Here is a 24,337-nt window from a genome sequence, read left to right on the forward strand (position 1 = left end):
TGGTAGGCGGTCGGGGTGGGCGAGAGCAGGCTCTCAACCAACCAGCCATCCCAGTCTGCGGGTCGCCACCTCAGGATTTTTTCGTTCCATCCCAGGCCAGCGCCTTAACTACCTACTAGTTGCCACCTTTTTCCGCCCCTACAGCGCCCTCGCCGTAAGCTCCGCCCCTCACCGCGCAGGTCCCGCCCCCCAGCCCCGCCTCCCCCCTTCGCGTCCCAGGACTCGTTGCGCGGCCCGGGCCGGAAGTCGGCGAGTTCCCGGGTGTGTGTCTGTGTCTGTCTGTGTCTCGAGGCGGCACGCGGCCCGGGACAAACGCTGGGGAATCCCACCTGAGGCGTCGCCGCTGTCACTACCATCACCCACGGAGCCACTACTAGAGGGGAGTAGACCCGGCCCTTCGCCGGGCAGAGAAGATGTTACCCCTGTCCATCAAGGACGATGAATACAAACCACCCAAGTTCAATCTGTTCGGCAAGATTTCGGGCTGGTTTAGGTGCGGGGTGATGTTTTTGCGGGAAGGGGGTATCCGGACGTAGGGGAGAAGGCCCAGACCTAAGGATGGCCCGAGATCCAGGGAGGGGAGCATCAGGGACACCTTCCTTCGCTGTGAGGAAAGGAGCGTTTGGGCTGGGAGGGTCTTTAAACCGGGACCCATCCTCCGGGTCCTGGCACCCCTTTGACTCTCCCGCCTCTTCTCCACTTTTATCACTCCCAGGTCTATCCTGTCGGACAAGACGTCCCGGAACCTGTTTTTCTTCCTGTGCCTGAACCTTTCTTTCGCTTTTGTTGAACTACTCTACGGCATCTGGAGCAACTGGTAACCAAAGGGAAAAGGGTTTGGGCGGAAGCAGGGGGTGGGGGAAACGAAGCACTGTTTGCTTAATGCCACGTAGCTCCTCACCAGGAGGTTCAGGTCTTTGCTGTTTAGCTCTGCTGCTGAGTTGCTTTCTCATATTCACAGCAATCTGGCAAGGCTACGTTTAAGATCCGGGGCCCATCACGTGCAGCAGTTATTAAGATTTGGGTCCCCGCCCCCATCCCCCTCCCGCCCCCCGCCCCGTCAAGTAAGAGTGACCAGTCTCTTCTTCATTTTGGCCGATGGAAAGAGTCATCCCTAACTACAAACCTTAGCTTTGCCCACTTTCTTGGAATTAGAAGAAACCTGTTTCCTGCCTCTTTGGGGTGGGAGTGTTCCTTGCTTCTTTCTGGGGGAGTGGCATCTGGATTTCACCCTTAAGATCTGAGAGGGAATATCTTAGATGTTCAACCTAATTTATTATTAAGAGCTTTATAAAGAAGCTATCCAAAGAAATATGTGTCATTCTCTTCTCTTTCATTTTATGCTGCAACTGTCTCATGATTTTCCTCTGGTCTTGATTGCAGTAGAAAATCCGGTACAGTTTTCTAAAAACTTACAGCCCCTGAATTGATGGGTTTTTGTGCCATCTTTGGGCTTTTTTGTTTTTGAACCTACTTTGGGAAGAGGTAAATCCAGGAACTCTGGAATTGAAATATTATTATTTCCAGGTATTTACTGTTGAATAACTTAAGGTCTTGTAAAATTGTGCAGCTAACAATAAGATCGTTACATTTCTAAGTGTGCAGATTCCTCTTTAAATCTCATACTCATTTGAGAATCTGATAAAAGCCAACCCTCAAAATTTTATGTAAAACTTCAGGAGTGATATGGAGTTCCTTGAAATAGGTTTTGAACCCTAGATTAAGAACCTATGCTATTTATGCTTTATTTTCTGTCACTTAGAGTTAGTCTCTTTCCTCTGTAGTCCATTTTTAGAGAGAATTGCTGTCCTTGATCTTTATCGAGATTGAACAATGACATTAAATAAGATCACCATTTTTTGTGACATTTACATTTTTATATGAAAAAGTGGACTTCTTTTCAGTTCAGATGTCAACTCAATTTTATAAAAAATACTCAGCACATTATGAAGGTTATTGATTTAGTCGCTACTTGAAAAGGAATATTGAGACATAGTAAAATCTTAGTGTATGTAATAACCATTTTGAACCCTCTGAGAAGCAGATATACGTATCCTGTAATATTAATATTCTTCAATGTATTACGCATGTTAAAAACACTATGTTATAGTATAATAATCATGCTTTATTGTAAATATACAGTGTTTATAATATGTTTTGCTCTTCTTAAATTATGCCATATTGTGGCATGTGTACTGATTGTATTCAGGCTATAACTTGGTTTATATATGTACACTTTACATTACAATACATTATCTTTCACTGTGGCCTTTTATGGCATAAATTACTATGTGAAATGTCTTGTTCAGGGGAATTATATTTGAAGTGCCCACATCACTTCTTTCGTGGAAAGTTAGGTATAAAGTAAATTTTTTGATGTGTAGAGATCTATTGAAGAAATTACAGTTGACCCTTGAACAACATGGGGATTAGGGAAATGAACCCTGTACAGTCAAAAATCTGTGTATAACTTTTGACTCCCCAAAAACTTAACTTCAAATAGCCTGCTGTCCACCATAATCCTTAGCGATAACATAAAGTTGATTAACACGTACTTTATATATTATGTGTATTATGTACTGTATTCTTACAATAAAGTAAGCTAGAGAAAAGAAAATGTTACTAAGAAAATCATAAGGAAGATAAAATACATTTCTGGTACTGTACCAAATTGAAAAATAACTGCATATAAGTGAACAAGCCTGCATTGTTCAATCACTGTACTAAAACCATTGTTTTCCAAGCCGTTTGCCATTAGTCACCAGTACCGAAGGAAAACGTCAGTGGTACATGACTTTTTCTTCTGCCCTTTGGTGGCTTGTTTTTCTAACCTTAGGATCTCTTTTCCTACAATTTACTCTCTTTGTGTTATTATATCTTCCACATTTGAAATCTAGCTCTGAGCTAGTGTCTGTCTTACCTAAATCATTTAGTAGGTATTCATCATTATACTAACATCCATGTCCACACCACTTACCGATATTAATTTTTATCAGTGAGTGGGAAGTACAAATACATTGCTATTGAAGCCTTGACAGGTTTAAAAATTGCTTGGGCCTTTTCATAATCTGGATTTCTGTGTTTTATTTAGATACCGCAGTTTTCAGTCCCTTTTGTTGACTGGTCAACAATTTCCTTATATAATTGGATTATCTTTGTTCCTGAAGTTTCAATTAGATTTTAAGTTCCTTGAATAAATGTCTCACCAAAATTTATTTTGTTTGTCATAGTCATTTCTGTGTTCATTTTCATTCTATAAAAATTAAGTTTCAAGATGTTATGAACATGAAATGTCAAGAATTTTTTTTCCATTATAGAATTAAAAGGTGAATAAAACATGCTATCTTCACAAATAAAGGTTAATAGAAACAGTTGTTGATCTAGTTGCAAAAAATAAATAGTTCTGCTTCTTGTTTAGAGCCTTCATTATTTAAAGGAAGGACTTGGTTCATATTTTTGATGGTGAGAATGTGTCATCGGTGGAAGAATAGCTAAGTTCTTTGTGTATTTTTCCACCTTTAAATATCCACTGCCTTTTACTTTTCTGCTATAATGTAAGCTTCCTTAAAGTAGAGATCTTTTCTATCTTATTCAGGCACCTTAGTACATGGCACATAGTATGGCTTATGTATATTTGCTGAATGAAGGAATGAAGGAATAATGAATGTATGGAATTAATCTACCGACATTAAGTGTACTAACTGCCCTATTAGAGAGGAGGAAAACCTTACAACTCCTCTTTTCTCTTATTCTTTGAAGTTAAGAAAATGATAGGGATACCATATGTGATCTTTCCTTTTAAGATTCTTTTCTTTCTATCATTTTATTTTCTTTTGGTATTATTGTTGAGTAACTACTTCATCTTGAGTTAATATAGTATAAGTATGTGGTTTTGTACCATCTAGGATTAAGTGCTTTTTCAAGTTGCAGAAAAATCCCCAAATAATGATTTCTTACATATCACAAAACTTTTATTTTCACGATGGCTGTCATTCCAACTATCCCTAGCAGCAGATTGTCCAAAACAGAGAGAAAAAGAGGTAAAAAGTGTATATGGTGTCTTTTAAGGAGATTTATCTGGACACACATAGAACACTTAACAGTTCAGTGCTAAGCCTTTATCTTATTGGTCATGCCTACTTGCAAATGTCATCTTTGTTCCAGTCAAACAGGTATTCTGCTGAAAGTTAGGATTCTTTACCAAAAAAAGAAAGGAAATATATGGATACTGTAGGCTCAGGAAGTGAGACTAGAAAGAGATAAGCTAGTCTGACTTCAATAGATAGAAAACCGAGGCCCAGGTTTTGGGTTTTTTTTCCCCCCAGAGTAGCAGTAAAGCCTAGAAGCACCTGTCGTCCAGGGATTTTTTTTTCCTACTATACTGTGATTTTTTCCCCAGTATTCCACAATAGTTTCCTTTGTTTTTATGCTCTTTTAACTGTACTTAACTGTTTGTTAGAAAACTTCAGTAATATTTTTTACCAAAGCTGTTGCAACAATTTTCCCCTTAGACATAGAGGGAACTCATATAACTCTAAAGGTAAATGTTTTTGTATTACCAAAGTAAATATTTGTTCAGGAAATGTGTGAGGCCATACTGGACATTGATTTGTTCCTACTTCTGTATAATATGTCATATATTTGTAAAGTAACTCGGTAAAGAAAATGCTTCTATTAATCGCATTTTTCTATAGAATTAAAACATAGTTATCTTTGTCTTTTATCAACTTTTCCGTTCTTAAAAGACACTGTTTACCACTTTATGGTGATGACTTCTGCTTTCCTGTAGTTTTGTTATTCACCTTAAAAATGCAGGCAAATATTCCACTTTGCTGAAATTAAAAAAAAATTTTTTTTGATGTTTATTATTTATTTTTGAAATAGAGACAGAACATGAGCAGGGGAGGGGCAGAGAGAGGAGACAGAATCCAAAGCAGGCTCCAGGCTCTGAGCTGTCAGCACAGAGCCTTATGTGGGGCTCAAACTCACGAGCTGTGAGATCATGACCAAGCCGGAGTCGGATGCTTAACTGACTAAGCTACCCAGGCGCCCCTTTGCTAAGAATATTTTTAAGTAAGGGATTATATAATGGAATGTAGTAGAGTTGTGGGTTTTTTACCATAACTGTCATTAGTTTAACAACTTATGCAAATGACAGGATTCTAATTTCTTCCTAATAAATTGGTAGTTAAGTTTTTATACTTTCCATCTCATGGAAACTTATCGTGATTATTCCCTGTCTTCAGTTTTGAATTAATCTTTAACAACACACTATAGATATACTGTTAGCTTAGTTACCAGATCTTTTTAAAATTTTTTATTTTGGAAAATTTTAAGCATAAGGAAAAGAGAGTTTAATGGACCTCATGTTCCCATCATTTATCAACATGTAGTCTATTTCATTTCCTCTGTGTTATCTGTCTCACCACTGGATTATTTTAACACAGATACCAAATATAATTTCCTTCCTAACTACTTCAGTATGAGTCTCTAATAAGAAAAGGCCCCCCCACCCCATAATACTACCCAGTGCCATTCTCATCTTTAAAAATTAGGAATTTATTAACATCAAATGTCCAGTTAGGGTTCAGATGATCCTTATTGTCTCAGAAATTCTTTCTACGGTTAGTTTTATAAGTCAGAATCCAAATAAGATCTAATGCAAACAAAATCATACTTGGATCCAAACTCCTATCCAAGCATATTTGGTTGATATGTCTCTGAAATCTCAGTTTATGGGCTCTCTTTCTCCCTTTTGTTTGTTTTTGCCCCAATGACCTTAAATAAAATCTTTTTTGAGAATTTCTTTTGCTAAATGTTTTATTCACATTTATTATATTTTGTTTCAGTGATCAGGTTTTTCTTTTATGTTCTAAGAAGTTTTCCTTATTAAAATATCTTTAGAAAGTAGTCACTTAAAAAAAGTTTACAAATTAATTTTAGAGAAACTGACAGTGTTTAAAGATGGGAGCCTAAAACAGGTATGCTGCTTTTAACAACTAATTGTTCTTTATTAGGTTACATTTGGTATGTAAATCATATAACCTGAAATATTCTTATGCTGTCTTTATTTACAAGGAAATTTATGCCATGCGGTTTAAATGACAATTCATAATAAGAAACATTTGCTAATATTGAAGATGAACAATAAAATTGACGTTCCTCATGAGTAGGGTTTTGATGTATGATAGAACAGAGAACTAGAAGTAGACTCTTTCATTTGAGTTTGTCTATATAGTTGCAGCTGAGTAATTTTCAAATCGTGATACCAGGTTTAAAAAAACATTGCAATGCTTTAAGAGAACATGATTCCACTTTAGAAGAGGGAGTGGTTTTTCAGGTAGAATCATATTTTATAGTATACTAAAAGTGAAATAACATTTGGGGGCGCCGGAGTGGCTCAGTCAGGCGTCTGACTCTTGATTTTGGCTCAGGTCATGATCTCATGGTTATGAGAACAAACCCTGCGTGGGACCCCGCGCCAAGCGTGGAGTCTGCTTTAAGCTTCTCTCTCCCACTCCTTCTGCCCCTTCCCCACTTGTGCGTGCATGTGCATGCATGCACTCTGAAAAAAAAATCTTTAATGAAAATTAAATTTACTTAAAATTTAAATAAATTTAAAATCTCATTTTGATGAGTATTAAAATTGCCAAGCTATATCTAAACCTCTTGAAAAGGGAACTTAATTGCTGTGGTGTACAGAAGAGGTTTACCATTTCCCTCCCATGTAGGCAGTGTTTGGTGTCCACTAAATATGTTTAAAATAAATTTGTTGTAAAGAAGATAGTGCTAGTGTGTGTTAATTTGCTAGGGCTGCTGTTACAAAGTACCACAGTAGAAAGTTATTGTCTTGTAGTTCTGGAAACTAAAAGTCTAAGATCAAGGTATTGGCAGTGTTAGTTCCTTCTGAGATCTGCATAGAAGAGTCTGTTCCATGCTTTCTCCTAGCTTCAGTTGCCTTGCTGGCAATCTTTGGCATTCCTTGGCCTGTAGAAGCCTCATCTGATATCTGCCTTATCTTTTACTCAGTAGTCTCTTTGTGTGCATGTCTGTCTCCAGATTTCCTCTTGTTATAAGGACAATAGTCAGATTAGGGCCCACCTTGCTAAACTAATCTTAATAAATTATGTTTGCAGTGACCCTGTTTTCAAATTAGCTCACAGCTGAGGTACTGGAGATGTAGGACTTCAACTTAAGAATTTAGAAGAGGACACAATTCAACTCACAGCAGGTTTTACTAAATATATGTGTACATCAGTGTATCATTTTCATTTATATTTATTTAGAATGAATACCCTGCCTTCTTCTACAACTAATTTATGGCCATTTAAGATAAAAGTCACATATATAATAGAATCCTTAAGTTATAGAAAGAAAAACATGAAGAATCGTGTATAGAGAGGAAAAAAGTAAGCCTACTAAAAGTGTAAATTAATGTAGTTACTGAAATTGACTTTTAAATTTAGTTATAAAATTCCATAAAGTTAAGGCACGATGGGTAAAAATTCTCATTGTCAGGTTTTACTACGACACAACTACATTTTATCAGAATAGAGAGAGAATTTTCTGAGACTAAATTTTAAAAGTAACTTACCATATTAGTTCTTTATCATAGAAGAGAAAACAAAATCAGAAGCAATGTCTTTATTGGTGGTTTTGTAACACAGTACAGAGATAACTCTTCAAATGGGGCATGGCTACCCTCCCCCACCGATCCCACCAAGCTGCAGACTGCTGTTTCTTGTTACTCAGTGCTAAGTTCATGGTGAGAGCAAAGGGGCGTTCATTAACTTAACCCAGGCCCTTAGGCGGGCGCCGTGAGCCTGGGCCCTGGGAGTAGGTTTTTTTCTCCCCCCAACATTTTTGCCCCTTCTGTGAAAGCAAAACTCTGCTCTGTACATGTGGATGGTCTTGGGTGAGAGTAAGTTTCTTGCTCCTTTTCCAGTGGTAGCAGGACATGTGTTTTGTGTTGGTGCAGAATTCTATGCCCCTTTTTTTAGTGGTTGCTCTAGCATGAGTAATATGAATTTTTAACTTAACCACAAATAATAATATGTTTATCTTACAATATTACACTTCCATTTCCTTCTGTCCTATGTGCCATTATTGTCATACATTTCACTTTTTACGTGTTTTAAACCCCGTAATACAGTACCTGTTTTTGCTTTGTACCAGAGGTTAGCAAACTTTATCTGAACAGCAGATGGCAAATATTTTAAGCTTTAAGGGCCATAAGGTCTCTGTCACAACTTCTCCATTCTACTGTAAAAGCACAGAAGCAACCATAGACAGTATATAAACAGATGAGTGTAACTGTTTTCCAATAAAACTTTATTTACAAAAATAGATGGTAGTCTGGGCCATAGCTTGCTGATTCCTGCTTTAGATAGTTATCATTTTTTTAAAAATAGCTTTATTGAAATATAATTTACATACCATACAATTTACCCATTTAAGGTATACAAATGAATGGCTCTTAGTATGTTCACAGAGTTGTAAAACCATCAGAACAATCAATTTTAGAAGATTTTTATTACCCTGAAAGGAAGCCTTGCACCCCTAGCCATCGCCCTCTAATTCCCTTATCCCCTGATTTGCCCTAATTCTAGGCAACTGCTAATCTACTTTCTGTCTCTTTGTATTTGCCTACTCTGGCCTTTTCATGTAAATGGAATCATATAGTGTATAATCCTTTGTGACTGGTTTGTTGCACCCAGCATAATGTTTTCAAAGGTTATCCATATTCTATGTGTATTAGTATTCATCTATTTTTATTGCCAAATTAAATTCAGCGGTGTGGGAGAATTCTGATTTTTCTACATCCTCACCAACACTTGTTATTGATCTTTTTGATTTAGCTGTCATAGTGTGGTTATGAAGCTGTTTCTCATTGTTTGACCTGCGTTTCCCTGAAAGGTTGTTAATGATGTTGAGTATCTTTTCATGTGCTTTTTGGCCATTTGTGTGTCTTCTTTGGAGAAATGTTTATTCAGATTCTTTGTTTCATTTAAGAAATTGGATTACTTATCTTCTTGAAGAGTTTTTTAAAAATATTTGTTTATTGTTTTTGAAAGGGAGAGCAAGAATCCCAAGCAGGCTCCGTGCTGACAGTGCGGGACTAGATCTCACAGACCACGAGATCATGACCTGAGCTGAAATCAAGAGTTGGTTGCTTAACTGACTGAGCCACCCAAGCGCCTTATCTTTTGGAAGAGTTTTAAGAGTTCTTCATGTAGGGGTGCCTGGCTGGCTCAGTTGGTGGAGTATGTGACTCTTGATCTTGGGGTTGTGAGTTTGAGCCCCAGGTTGGGTATAGAGATTACTTAAAAATAAAATCTGAAAAAAAAAAAAAAAAAAAAAAAAAAAAAGTTCTTCATATATTCTGGATACAAACCCCTTGTCATATATAGAATTGGTAAATATTTTCTCCCACCTGTGCATTTTCTTTTCACTTTCTTAATAATGTCCTTCGAAGAAAAAAAAGTTTTAAATTCCATCGATATCCAGTCTATATTTTCTGTTTTCTCATTTATTGCATGTGATTTTGATGTCTTCTATATATATGAAACTATTGCCTAATCCAAGTTGGTGAATATTTTAGCTTTTATGTTTAGGTCTTTGATCTTTTTTGGGTTAATTTTTTGGGTTAATTTTGTTTTGGGTTAATTTTTGGGTAATTTTTATAATGTCAAAAGTCATTTTTTGCCTGTGGATATCCAGTTGTATCAACACATTTGTTGAAAACACTATTCTTTCCACTGTTGGAATGTCTTGACATCCTTGTCAAAAGTCAGCTGACCACAAATGTGAGGGTTTATTTCTAGATTCTAAATAGTATTCCGTTGCTCTATTTGTTTATTTTTGTGCCAGCACCATACTATTTGATTAGTGTAACTCTATAGTAAAGTTTTGAAATTGGGAAGTATGAGTCTTTCAACTTTAGATTTCATTTTCTATATTTTTTTGGCTATTCTAGGTCCCTTGCTTTTCCATGTAAATTTTAAGATCAGCTTGTCAGTTTCTTCAAAGAAGTCAACTGGGATTTTGATAGGTTTGAGTTGACTCTGTAGATCAACTAGGGAAATATTGGCATCTTAACAATGTTGTCTTCTGATCCATAAACACAGATATCTCTCCATTTATTTAGGTCTTCTTTAATTTTTTTCAACAATATTTTATAGTTTTAGAGTATAAATTTAACACTTTTTTTTGTAAAATTTATTCATAAGTATTTTATTTAAAAAAAAATTTTTTTTAACGTTTGTTTATTTTTGAGACAGAGAGAGACAGAGCATGAACAGGGGAGGGGCAGAGAGAGAGGGAGACACAGAATCGGAAACAGGCTCCAGGCTCTGAGCCATCAGCCCAGAGCCCGAGGCAGGGCTCGAACTCACGGACCGTGAGATCGTGACCTGAGCTGAAGTCGGACACTTAACCGACTGAGCCACCCAGGCTCCCCATAAGTATTTTATTTTTTGATGCTATTATAAATGGAAATCTTTTTTATTTTTTTACATCACTACTATTAAGAATACAGTTCATTTTTGTATGTTGATCTTGTATCCTGCAGCCTTGCCAAATTCATCTATTCTAATAGGTTTTTAGTAGCGTCCTTAAAATTTTGTATATATAAAATCCCCGTCATCTGCAAATTGTGATAGTTTTACTCCTTCACTTTTTATTTTTTATTTTTTTATTTGTTTTTTTAATTTCTTGCCTAACCGGCCTTGTTAGATCCTCCAGTGCAATGTTAAATAGAAGTAGCAAGATGAGACATCCTTATACCCGATCTTAGGGGAAAGCATTCAGTCGTTGGCCTTTAATGGTGCTCTGGGTTTTTGGTAGATGCCATTTAAGAGTTGAGAAAGTTCTCTCTATTCCAAGTTTGTTGAGTGTTTTTAATATAAAAGGGAGTGTTAAATTTTGTCAAACTCTTATTACACCTGTTGAGATGACCATGTGGTTTTTGTCTTTTATTCTGTTGATATGATGTGTTAGATTGATTGGTTTTCATATATTAAATCAACCTTGCATTGTTGGTATAAATCTCACTTGGTTGTGGTATGTACTTTTCAAATATATATACTTGGATTTCACTTGCTAGTGTATGTTGAAGATTTTTGTGTGTATATTTGCAAAAGATTAGTCTGTTCCATTTCTTGTGATGTCTTTTGTCTCATTTGGTATGAGGGTAATATTGCTCTTACACGGTGAATTGGGAAGCATTCCTTCATCATCTGTGTTTTGGGAGAGTTTGTAAGGGATGGTATCTATTGTTCTTTAAATGTCTGGTAGAATTTTCCAGTGAAGCTGTCTGGGTGTGGGCTTTTCTTTGTTGGAAGTTTTACAATTATTCAATTTGTCTGCTTGTTATATTCAAAATTTTTTTTTTTTTTTTAGTTTTGCAAGACTGTTTCTAGGAATTTGTCTGTTTCCTCTATGTTATCTAATTTGCTGGCCTATAATTGTTCATAGTATTTTCTTATGATCCTTTTTATTTCTGTAAAGTCAGTGGTAATTTTTCTTTTTCATTCCTGATTTTAGTAATTTGAATCTTTTACCTTTTTTCTTGGTTAGTCTACTTACAGGTTGTGAATTTTGTTGATATTTTCACAGAACCAGCTTTTGGTTTGTTTATTTTTCTTTTCTTTTTTTCTTTTTTTTTCTGTTCTCAATGATCTTTTAAAGATACTAAAAGTGGAAAAATTATCTTTTTTTAAAAAAATAGGCTTCATGCCCAGTGTGGAGCCCAGTGCAGGATTTGAACTCAGGACCCTGAGATCAAGACCTGAAATGAGATCAAGAGTTGGATGCTTAACCAACTGAGCCACCCAGGCACCCTGAAAAAGTATCTTTTTTATTTACTCACATATTTATCATTTTCAGTGATCTTCATTTCTTTAAGCAAATCTGTTTCCATCTGTTATCCTACTTCTGTTTGAAGAACTTCTGATTCTTTTAACTCAGATCTACTGGCAGTGAATTCTGTCAGTTTTGGTTGTCTGGAAAAATCTTTATTTTGCCTTCATTTTTCAATATATTTTGTTAGATACAGAATATTCGGTTGGCATTTTTTTTTCAGTACTTTAAAGACATTGCTCCATTATTCTGCCTTGAGTAGTTTCTGATGAAAAATATACTAATAATCTTATCTTTGTTTTTCCTTTTACTGTTTTCAAGATTTTCTCTTTTTTCTTTGGTGTTGAGCAGTTTGTGAGGTATGTAGGGTTTTCCCCCTGCTTGGGGTTTATTAAATTTCTTAAATATGTGGTTTGTTTTCAAAAACTCTCCAGCATTTTCTCTTTAAATACTTTTTCTACCCTATTTTTTCCCTCTGTTACTGAGAATCCAAATATTTGTATTTGAGTCTCTTTGATAGATGTGACAGATTTTGAATGCTCTGTTCTGTGTTTTTTCTTTCCCCCACTCCTTTAATTCTTTGTGTTTTACTTAGATAATTTCTCTTGACATGATTCTTTCTGTCTGTGTCCCATCTGCTCAGAAGCCCATGTATGTTATTATTTCTCTTCAATATTGTGATTTTTAAAAAATGTTTTTGTCATTTCCGTTTGATTCTTTTATAGTTTTATCTATGTGCAAGTCCTCAGTTTGTTCATGAATCTTCAACAGCTTTATACAACATCCTTTAACATAGTAATCATATTTGTTTTAAAGTCCTTATCCTAGTCCAGTCTCTAGGCCTTTTCTGGTTCTGATTCTCTTGACTGCTTTAGCTCTTGACAGTGGTTTTTGTTTGTTTGGTTGGTTGGTTGGTTGGTTGGTTGGTTGGTTTTTGCCCCTTGATCTTATTATGTGTCTTATAAATATTTATTGAGTGCTGGATCTTATGTTTAAAAGATTAACAGCGACCAAGGTTGATAGTATCTATGCCCAGAAATGTGTACCCCTGTTGTTTTGTCAGGCCATTAGTGTGGGGTTTTGAGTCTCTGATCCATAGTTGGCTAGTTGGGTTTTGTGTTTTTTGTTATTGCTAGTTAGTTTCAACAAGCTACCAACTTCAAATTTTTTTAGTGGCTTCTACCACCTTGTCTTTAGTGTAGGGTCTGGGGCCCTGGAGGGTTTTCTCAGTGTTCTTGCTCTACTCTCAGCTTTCAACAAGTCACGCTCACCTGTTCCATAGGGGAGTCTCTGTGTTCTTGCTCAGCTCTCAGTGGTAGATTGCTATTGTTTTGTACTCTAGTCAAGGCTTTGGTTGTGGGGAGAGAGAATTTGGTCCTCCTGCTGGAGCTTTAATTTTAGGCAGTCCGTTGTCACCTGAGTGCCAGAGTGGTTATTATTAGCATTCCTGCCCCTTCTCCCACCTCTCTCCGCAGCCTTGTATCAAGAGAAGGAATGATTGTCTTGCTCCTCTTCCAACAACAGCAGACCTTTGCTTTATATCAATGTAAGATCTTGGGCCCAAGCTGGCTTCAGACTTGCCCCTGACAGTGATGGCTGGTTTTTTTTTCTCTCTTTCAGTGGTGGCTGACCTTTGTCAGCGATCAGAGAGTGGGCAGATTCCTGCTGCTCATCCAGTAGCAGCTAGCTTTGTTTCTAGAAACCCCTCTTTCAGTAGAAGCTTGGTTTTTTTTCTTGGGCAGGGGGTTTGAGGGTTTCCTTCTGAGATGTTTAAAACTTATCCTCAATGTCTTTCTGTATATCATATTTCAAGGTTGTCTGTTTAGAAGATTAGTTCCTGATGAGCAGAAGGATATTTAGAGAATTTATAGAAGGATGCCTACTATTTGGTTACTATTATAATATGCCAATATGTCTGTTCTTTTACAGCTTAGGCTTGATTTCCGACTCTTTTCACATGTTTTTCGATAGCACTGCCATTTTGGCTGGATTGGCAGCATCTGTTATTTCCAAATGGAGAGATAATGATGCTTTCTCTTATGGGTAAGACCTTTTAAAAACTTTTTTATCGAAGTATAAGAAATACAGAAAATAAATCTTAAGCATAATGAACATAAATTGAACACATTTGTATAACTTGAACTCTTGAATTCCCCCTCATGCCTCCTTCTCGTTCCTTCCCATGTCGCTCCCCAAGAGTAACAAGCACTTCCCTAACTTGGTGGATTAGTTTTAAGCTGTTTTTGAACAGTATGTAATTGCAATCTACAGTATATATATATTTTTTGTTTTTGCATTGAAGTTCTTTTGCTTAGAGATAGGACATCTTGGTTTTGCCAGAAAATTTTAAGTGAAATTTTTTGCTGGATAGGGGACTTCCTCAACTCTTAACCTAATTTTATTAAGAAGAAGACAAAATATTTCAGTTTATGAAAATGGTCATGTTTCTTTTTTAAAGAGATACTTTGCCGTTAATTTATTTAAAATCATTATTTTCTAATCTGATTTTATATTACCCTCTGCAGTTATGCTTTTATGAAAAATACTTCTTTTCATACTCTTGCTGAATTTGGATAACTAATCAAATATTTGGAGAGTTTTTATGCTGAAGAGACCATATTGGCACATCTGGTCTCACTTCCAAGCCTCGTACCCTTCGAGGCAGGGTTTGCCTTTTGTCCATCTCTGATTGGGGGAAGCAATGAAGTTTCTGATGTTCGAGTGATCTGCCTGGGTGTTTTCTTTTTTGAGTTCATACAGTATTTTGCAGTGTAATTGTATTTACATGTAACCAGTACTCAGAGGTAGTACCCTTTTTCTCTGTCTCCCCATCCACTTTCTCTTTCCTTCCTGCTCCCCCCTTGCCTCTTACTTGTTGACTCTTGTCTAGCTCCCTTGTGAGTGCTCTCTCACATTCTCTCCTTTCTTCACTCTTTCCTACTTTTTTTCTCTTTCGCTCTCATCCCCATCCTCATGCTCACTGTCATCTCTCTGGAACTCCCTAACCTCCTCTCTTGTACTTTCCAGTTCCTTGTGCCTGTGCTCATGGTCTTTGTCTATCCCTCAGCCTTCCACCCTCTCCGTCCTCTCTTTCTCTCTCCCGCACGTCTTTGTTTTCTCCCTCTACCCTTGACTGCTGTATCTCTCAGGTCTTCCTTATTCCCTTCTCCCTCTCTCTCAACCTCTTCCGCCCTAAGTCTTTCTTCTCTCCCTTTCCCAGTCTCTTTCCTTCTCTTCCTGATCCTCCTCCTGGAAGGCTCTCTTTCCTTTGCAGCGTCTCTCATTCTCTCCTGCCTGCTCATATCCACTCTCTTAGCGCACTGCCTCTTATTCCCCTTGTTCTTTTACTTTTGTTCCCTCACTGCTTTCCTCTTTCTTTCCACCTTTTGCTTTTGTTCTTGAACAAGCAAGCACACACTGTCTTTCTTGTACATGCTCTTGTTCTCATCAGAGGGCCCACTGTGAGTCCAATCCTTTGCCTCTTATAAAGATGAATAAGATATGTCTTCTGCCTTGGAGGAACTTGTGGTCAGATGGAAAAATGGTTCAGTAAAAATACCATAATGACTGTACATTGTGACAAGTGCCAAAAGAGAGATATATGAAATTCTGACAAAACTTGCTGATTTGGGGTATAACTGAAGTGATATAATTATTTGTAAGATTATAAAAACGAGGCAAAAACACTAATTATACTGTTTTTATAGACTAGAGCGAGAGATCTGTATATAAATAAATCCAAACAGCTCAGAAGAGAACATTTTCCATGGCATTATACAATCAAAAGATTCTTAAGTGTGTTTTGAATCATTAAAGAAAAATTGTATGTAAAGTTCTAATTTTGTGTTGGAAAATTAGTAGTTCATATATATCATATATCAAAAATCTGATTAGAGTATCTTACTGAACAAGTTTTTGGGATAAAGAATAGGTGACTATAAAAGTTCTCAGTTCTTACACGTTAGGATATCTGTTGTTTTCTGTTTAGGTTGCGTAGTCTCCACTGTAAGATGGTTTTTAGGCATAACTTTGATACCTTCAGTACCATAGCGGTTTTAACTGTGCAGCTTCAACTCATTTATATGAGAGAGTAATATTCTTGCCATCTTTTTATCTCTTATTCTATCTTTTCCTTGTTTGCCTTTTTCTTTTGAGAAGGAAAAAATTAGGGAATAAAATCTGATGCAACATTTGAACCTATTAATGATTGCTATAGTAGTAAGCAGTAAAATATAGGTACCAGTACATCAAAATGACACTGGATAGACTAAGCCTAGGGATGAATCTCCAAAACCCTGATTCAGTATGATCGCAATAGCAGACTGACTACAATAGAAGATTAGGAGGAATCTGAGAGGCAGAAGACTTTTCAGTATTTCTCTATAGAAAAGTCATTTTTGTATCTGGTCACACTATTTTTGAAATAGCGATGCCAGTATAAAAATAATATATGTCTGATGGGTAGATACATATGTACATGCCTTCACACATATGTATATGTACGTGTATCCTTTTTTGCCTTGGCTAAAGAATCCAGATGTCATCATACTTAATTAGGCAATAGCACGTTCGTGAATTATATGTTTTAATTCCAAGACTCACTCTGTTGAAGTAAACAGTTATTTGTAGAGTCAAGTATGTCTGGTTTTCACAAAATTTTCACTTGATTCCTGCAAGCAAGATTAGCAAATATATTAAGCCTAATTAAATCACTTGAGTCCAACAGCGGATCAGAATTTATTAAGCACATACTAAGCTAGGCACTAGAGAGACAAAAGGATGCCTGAAAAACATTTCTACCTCTGATCTTGAAATCCAGTGGAACTCAAGGACAAAAGGCTTTCAATCAAGCATTAGCTTTGGGAATAGAAGAGTGGGTTAAAAGAAAGTGCTTTTTTTATTTTGAGGTTAGTAACCCTGCTGATAGATTAGGTAAATTCCTAAGTGTTTACTATGGAAGCAGGCTGAATTTAATGAATGTTTTCTCCTGAAAAATAAAAAGGCATATGCTTTGACAAATATGTAAATCTAATTCATTTGTATGTATTAGAAGGTAGAAATCTGCATTCTTTCTGAATGTAGAAATACATGCTGTGTTGGAATGTACTGAAAGAGCAAACTTCAACATAACTGCAGTGAGTACATTTTTTTAATGTTTATTTTTGTGAGAGAGACAGAGCATGAGCTGGGGAGGGGCAGAGGAAGAGGGAGACACAGAATCCTAAGCAGGCTCCAGGCTCTGAGCTGTCAAGACAGAGCCCTATGTGGGGCTCGAACTCAAAACTGTGAGATCATGGCCTGAGCCAAAGTCGGACACTCAACTGACTGAGCCACCCAGGTGCCCCTGAAACGAGTACATTTTAAATAGTTTGTTCTCTTTAAAAATGTTTTTTACAGTAAAGCTTGTATAATCTAGAAGTTGACAAAGCTAGGAAAAGCAGAATTTTTGATGTTCCTATTATATTATTTAAGGACCATAGTGATTAACTGCTCTCAGCACCCTTTGAATCAAGTTAGGACATGTAAAACTGCCAAGCTGAAGTTTCTAATGACTTTACCTAAGCCACATATACCTTAACAGAAAAACAGAATCTTTCCCTGATGCTTCATGCAGGTAGGAAGCAGAAAGCTTCAGAAGTCCATAGAGAAAAAGGCAGGCATTTAAAAAATAGTTTAATTAAAATTATGTGAAGCCAGGATTGATTCTAAAAATAGGCGATTGATGGGGCGCCTGGGTGGCGCAGTCGGTTAAGCGTCCGACTTCAGCCAGGTCACGATCTTGCGGTCCGTGAGTTCTAGACCCGCGTCGGGCTCTGGGCTGATGGCTCAGAGCCTGGAGCCTGCTTCCGATTCTGTGTCTCCCTCTCCCACTGCCCCTCCCCCGTTCATGCTCTGTCTCTCTCTCTGTCCCAAAAATAAATAAAAAACGTTGAAAAAAAAATTAAAAAAAAAAATAGGCGATTGAAAAGTTTTTGTTAAATGTATTAATCTTAGAAAAGAGTGATTAGGAATGTAAATCTTAAGTTGGCTCTAGGATGATTGTGTTTTCCTTCAGATCAAAGTTCCATTTTCCAAAGATTTCAAAACTGAAAGTTATAAAACAAAAAGTATAAGGAGTTTTTAGAAAAGAAGCAAATAAGTTATTAAACCCCTCTTTCAGAAAAGTCCTTTGCTCCTACTTTTTATTTCTTAGATCCTTCCTTCTTTGCCTCCTTGTCCAGTCCAATTTTTCCTTCTCCAGGGGCAACTTGAAATTTATGTTTCTGTGCAGGGTCTTTCCAAACGTACTTACTCGAGGAAGGTCTTTTGATTGGCTTGTAGAGATGGATGTGGTTTATGGCATTTTGCTATTATATATAATTCATAATAATTAAAGTCATTTCCTCATTTCTACAGTATATATAGAATAAAGCATACTATACTATAAATACTAGGACTTTGCTGGCTGCTTTTAACCATATAATATGGTTTAGAATCTCTGAATGTATATAAATGTATGATTTGATTTTTAAGAAATAATAATTCATTTGTTTACTTTGCTCTTCTTTAGGTATGTTAGAGCAGAAGTTCTGGCTGGCTTTGTCAATGGCCTGTTTTTGATCTTCACTGCTTTTTTTATTTTCTCAGAAGGAGTTGAGGTATTGTAGATAATGATTAGAGTCAGTAAATTACATTTCTGTAATGAAAATGTTTATGAACTAAAGATACATGTATAAAGCTGTCTTCACACTGTTATTAAGTATTATTGAGGACAGTCTTAGATTAGGTAAAATATGTAAGAGGAGCTTACAAAATAGTGGAAAAATTAAATATATGTGAAACTACTTGAAATTGAAAACCATTAAATGATAGTGCTTTATAAGCTCTGAATGAATTGTAGACGCTGTGAAAAGTAAAGGCACGTTCTGGGTAGTGAGGTCAGCTGGGAAGAGTTCTTAAACAAATCCGAGAATTTTGTCAGTGAACCTGTAATATTTGGCATATTAAAGAAATATAAAGAAAAAATTGAAAGATCAATGAACCTGAAATGAATGGCAGTATTTTATGATACCAAAGAGGGATGGTTTTTAGACCAAATAGTCATGCTTTTAAATATTGGTGTGTATTTAAAAATAGTAATTACTACCTTGTCTGCAGTATGTGAGCACTATTTTTTTTTCTAGAAACTGTTTTGGTATATATTTATAGAGTACTTTTAATTCTGAAAATAAAAATTTTTAAAGATTGCTTTTTGTTTTTATCAATTGATCACTCAAAAATTATATCAATGCTGTTTGTTTGTGTTATGTGTTTTCTAGAGAGCATTAGCCCCTCCAGATGTACACCATGAGAGACTGCTTCTTGTTTCAATTCTTGGGTTTGTGGTAAACCTAATAGGAATATTTGTTTTCAAGCATGGAGGTCATGGACATTCTCATGGCTCTGGTATGATGGTTAGAACGCTTTGTTTCTTCATTTTCTCTTTTCATCATAATTATCACTTTTGAAAATTGATACATTTTAAAGTTAAAGTCTATGTTGGTTTTTTTTTAAGTTTATTTATTTTGACAGAGAGAGAGAGAGAGAGAGAGAGAGAGCAAGCATGAGTGGAGGAGGGGCAGAGAGAGAGGGGGAGAGAAGAGAATCCTAGGCAGGCTCCACCTTGTCAATGCAGAACCCGATGTGGGACTCTATTTCACGAACCGTGAGATCATAACCTGAGCCAAAATCAAGAGTCTGATGCTTAACCGACTGAGCCACCCAGGAACCCCTATGTTGATTTTTAACAACAGAAATAATATGTTAATAGACACTTATTAATGTCTTCTTGAACCATCACTCCTACTTCTCCATGTGTCTCCATCTCAGAGCCATCTCAGAGTTACACATAATCAAGTTTGGTTGTGGATGCTTCCATACCTCTGTAGCTGTGGACACCATTTATATAAAACCAACAAATAAACATTAGAAACAATAAAACCAATCTAGTTACTAAAAATTACAGTACATGTGGCTATGAAATTTATTATACAATCTGTCTTTGAGATCCTTCTATTTGGTATGTATCAGTTGGCCTTCTCTTGTTGACACATAGAACTCCATGGTGTGGGATACCATGGCTTATTTAACTGGTCTTCTGTATGTAGACTGTAAGTCATTTCCATATGAAACGTATCCTTGTGAACATATGCAGTTGTTTTTCCAGAGTTTTGCTGTCCCATATAGTAGCCATTAGTCACATGTGGCTATTTAAATTTAAATTATGGTTGGGGCGCCTGGGTGGCGCAGTCGGTTAAGCGTCCGACTTCAGCCAGGTCACGATCTCGCAGTCCGTGAGTTTGAGCCCCGTGTCAGGCTCTGGGCTGATGGCTCGGAGCCTGGAGCCTGTTTCCGATTCTGTGTCTCCTTCTCTCTCTGCCCCTCCCCCGTTCATGCTCTGTCTCTCTCTGTCCCAAAAATAAATAAACGTTGAAAAAAAATTTTTTTTAATTTAAATTATGGTTAATTAAATTTAATAAAATTAAAAATTCACTTCTTCAGTTACACTAGTGACATTTTAAGTGCTCAGTAGCCACATAGGGCTACCATATTGGACAGCAGATACAGAACATTTCCATTGTCACAGAAAGTTCTTTGAGTTGCACTGTGCTGGACTATAAGTAGAGTTGCTGGAACACAGGAAATACAGTTTTTAGTTTCAGTAGACAATAGCAAATTGCCCTCAAAATTACTATCATTCACATTTATCCCAGCAATGAATGTCAGTACTGATTTCCTTCCACTCATATCAAAACTTATTATTACGATTGGAGCTCCTGGATGGCTCAGTCTGTTAAGCATCCTACTCTTGATTTCAGCTCAAGTCATGATCTCATGGTCAGGAGATCGAGCCCCACATCAGGCTCTATGCTGATAGCACAGAGTCTGCTTGGGATTCTCTCCTTCTCTGTCTGCCTCTCCCCGGCTTGTGCTTGTGCACATTCTCTTTCAAAACAAATAAATAAACTTAAAAGAAAATTAAAAAAAACACAAAACTTATTATTATGGGTTTAAGACTGTTTTGCTAATAGTTTGGTAAAAATGATATCTCATTTTATTTGTTATTTCTTGTTTAGTAGTGAGGTTGAAAATCTTTCTGTATGGTTTTAGGACATTCAAGTTTATCCTCTTGAACTGTCTATTTATTTCTGCTTGTTTTTCTATCCTCTTCTTGTTAATCCATTTTTAATAATTTTTATATATTTTGTATACTAATCATTTGTTTTATGTGTTGCAAACATCTTTTCCCAATCTATGGCTTATCTTTAAACTTTTATGTAGGTGTTCTTAATTTTGATATAGTCTTAGTTTTTCTGTCTTACATTTTTTTCTGGTATGTTTTCTACTTTGAGAAATTTCCATTTTCTGAGTCGTAAACATGTCTCATATTTTAATACCGTTAAAATTTAGGGTTTTTTTTCCCAATCCATTTTGTTCCTTCATCTATATGTAATTTGTTTTTGTGGTAGGGTGAGTTAGGACTTAACTTTTTATTTCCAGTGTGAATAAGCAGGGTTTCCAAGCACCAGTTATTAACCTGCCTTTTACCCCATTGATGTAAAACAACACTTTTAGCCTATATTAAGTTACCTTTTAAAATTGTTTGGGCCTGTCTTGCCCATTTGGTTTTTTCATCAGCTTGTCAAGTTGTATGAAAAATCTTTTTGGGATTTTGATTGGGAATGCATAAAAATTTTTTTATGTCTTTTACTAAATTATCTTAGCTATTTTAATAAAGATCTTTGTATTTTTTGATCAGTTTATTTTTAAGTAGTTGAATGTTTTTATTACTATTAAGAATAGAAATTATTATTCCTCTTGTCTTATTGTATAGCCAGGACCCCTAGCACAGTGTTGATTAGATATACTTACAGTTTGTATCCTTGTGTCAAAGTGGATAGTCACCTGAGTAACTTAAAAAAAAAAAAAACCTTAATGCCCGGGTTTAATCGCAGAACATTTTTATCAGAATCTCCAGAGGAAAATGCAAACATCAGCATATTTTAATATGCATTCTTCATTGATTTAATGAAGAATGCTACTAAAGTTTTATCATTTGGTCTGATGTTTATGGTCTATTTCTGATGAAACTGTCTTATCAAGTTAAGATATTACTTTTTATTCCTGCATCTATTGAAGTAATCATTTTTTCTTCCTTAATTTAAAATTTGTAATTACATTGATAGATTTCTCATAAGGAACCATCCTTAAATTTTGTGTCTGTATTTTGGTCTACATTTGGGTGTGTGATCCATTTTCAGTCAATTTTTGTCTATCATGTGAGGTATGGGTCCAATATCATTTTCTTATATATAGATATCTGGTTGTCTCAGCACCATGTTAAAAAGATTATTTTCCCCCCATCGAATTGTGTTGGCACACTTGTCAACAATCAGTTAACTATAAATGTGAGAATATTCTGGACTCTCAGTTCTTTTTCATTGATCTGTATGTCTATCCTTATGCCAGTACCCTACTGTCTTGTTTAATGTACATTTGAGGTAGGTTTTGAAATTGGAACATGTGAGTTATCCAGCTTTTTCTTTTTTTAAGATTATTTTACTTATTTTACTTATTTACTTCTTGCGTTTCCATATAAATTTTAAGATCAGCTTGTCAATTTCTGCAAAAAAAAAAAGACGGTTGGGATTTTTATAGAAATTATATTGAATCTGTAGATGAATTTGAGGAGTATTGTCATCTTAACAATGGTGAGTCTTCTGGTCCATGAACATGGGATGCCTTCACATTTATTTATAGCTTCTTTAATTTCTTTCAACATGTTTTATAGTTATTAGCATACATGTTTCACACTTAACTTTACAGTTAGGCTTTCTTTTTTTGTTGTAGGTAGTATAAGTGTGATTGTTTTCTTAATTTCATTTTTATATTGTTCTTTACTGATGTATAAGGATATAGTTCATTTTTGTATACTGATCTTGTGTCTTGCCACATTGCTGAAATTGTTCCATATTCTAATAGGTTTTTAGTGGATTCTGTAGAATTTTTTAGTGTCCTGTATCTGTAAATAGAGATAGTTTGCTTCTTCCTTTCCATATGAATGCCTTTAAAAAAATTTTTTTTTCTCTTGCTTAATTGCCCTGGTAGATCATTCGGTACAATATTAAATAGAAGTGGTAAGAGAGTACATTCTTGTCTTTTTCCTGATTTTAGGATGAAAGCATTCAATCTTTCTTCATTAAATATGCTGTTAGCTGTGTTTACTGTGAGGAAGTTTATTTCTATTCCTAGTTTACTAGGTGTTTTTATCATGAAAGGGTACTGGGCTTTGTCACAACTTCTTCACTTTTTGAGATGATAGTTGGTTTTTATTCTTTATCCTTTTAACATGGCATATTACATTGCTTGATTTTTGGGTATTAAACCACCTTTGCATTCTTAGGATAAATCTCATTGGACATGATTTATCTTTTTTATGTATTGCTTTATTTGGTTTGCTAGTATTTTGTTAAAGACACTGTGTCTATATTCTTAAGGAATTTTTAGTCTGTAGTTTGCAGGGTATCAGGGTAATGCTGCTCTTATGTAATGAGTTGGGAAATGTTCTCTTTTCTATTTATTTTTATTTTAGAGAGAGAAAGAGCACGAGCAGGGAAGAGGGGCAGAGGGAAGGAGGGAGGGAGGGAGGGAGAGAGAGAATCTTAAGCAGGCTCCACACTGCATGGAGCCTGATGTAGGGCTCTGTCACACCACCCTGGGATCATGACCTGACCCAAAATCAAGAGTTAAATGCTCAACCGACTGAGCCACCCAGGTGCCCCTCTTCTATTTACTTATTTATTTTTAAGGGAATTGGTGGGGAAGAGTACGGAATGTTTGGCAGAATTCATAAGTGGCAGAATTCAAAAGCCTGGGCTTTTCTTTTTCAGGTTTTAAATTCTTATTTTATTTTATTTATTTATTTTTTGCTTACTATAGGTTTGGTCACATTTTTATTTCTTCTTGAGTCAGTTTCAGTAGTGTGTACATTTCTAGGAATGTTCATTTGTGCATTTGTTGTCCATTTCATCCAAAGTATCTTCTTTGTTTACTTGTTTATGGTATGTTTTTTTAAAAAAATTATTTTATTTCCATAAAGTCAGCAGTGAAGACCTTTCTTTACCAAGTATCCAAAGTATCTTCTTTGTTTACTTGTTTATGGTATGTTTTTTTTAAAAAATTATTTTATTTCCATAAGGTCAGCAGTGAAGACCTTTCTTTACCAGTTTTAGTAATTTGTGCCTTCTGTCATTTTTTTTTTCTTGATTAGTTCTGTTAAAGGTTTATCAATTTTGTTGATTTTTTTATTTTTTTAAAGAGTGCCCTTTTGGTTTTATTGATTTTTTTTCCCATTGTTTTTCTCTCTATATTAAATTTTATTTCTGCTTTAATACTTTTATGTCCTTATGCTTTGCCTTTAGTTTTTTTTTTTAATTTCTTAAGATGGAAAATGAGATTA

At 35.8% G+C, this 24,337-nt stretch overlaps 1 protein-coding gene across 1 annotated transcript in view; it reads left to right on the forward strand.

The window, feature by feature from the left end:
- Positions 1-211: 211 nt before the first annotated feature.
- SLC30A7 (solute carrier family 30 member 7) overlaps positions 212-24,337 on the forward strand; it is an 86,289-nt gene continuing 62,163 nt past the window's right edge. The window contains exons 1-5 of the mRNA XM_043575682.1: positions 212-493; positions 716-817; positions 13,789-13,902; positions 18,410-18,497; positions 19,158-19,284. Coding sequence (XP_043431617.1) covers positions 414-493; positions 716-817; positions 13,789-13,902; positions 18,410-18,497; positions 19,158-19,284 — 511 coding nt within the window. The 5' untranslated portion in view covers positions 212-413. The remainder of the gene's footprint in view (positions 494-715; positions 818-13,788; positions 13,903-18,409; positions 18,498-19,157; positions 19,285-24,337) is intronic.

This window comes from Prionailurus bengalensis, chromosome C1 (assembly GCF_016509475.1).
Source record: "Prionailurus bengalensis isolate Pbe53 chromosome C1, Fcat_Pben_1.1_paternal_pri, whole genome shotgun sequence".
Classification (NCBI taxonomy): Eukaryota; Metazoa; Chordata; class Mammalia; order Carnivora; family Felidae; genus Prionailurus; species Prionailurus bengalensis.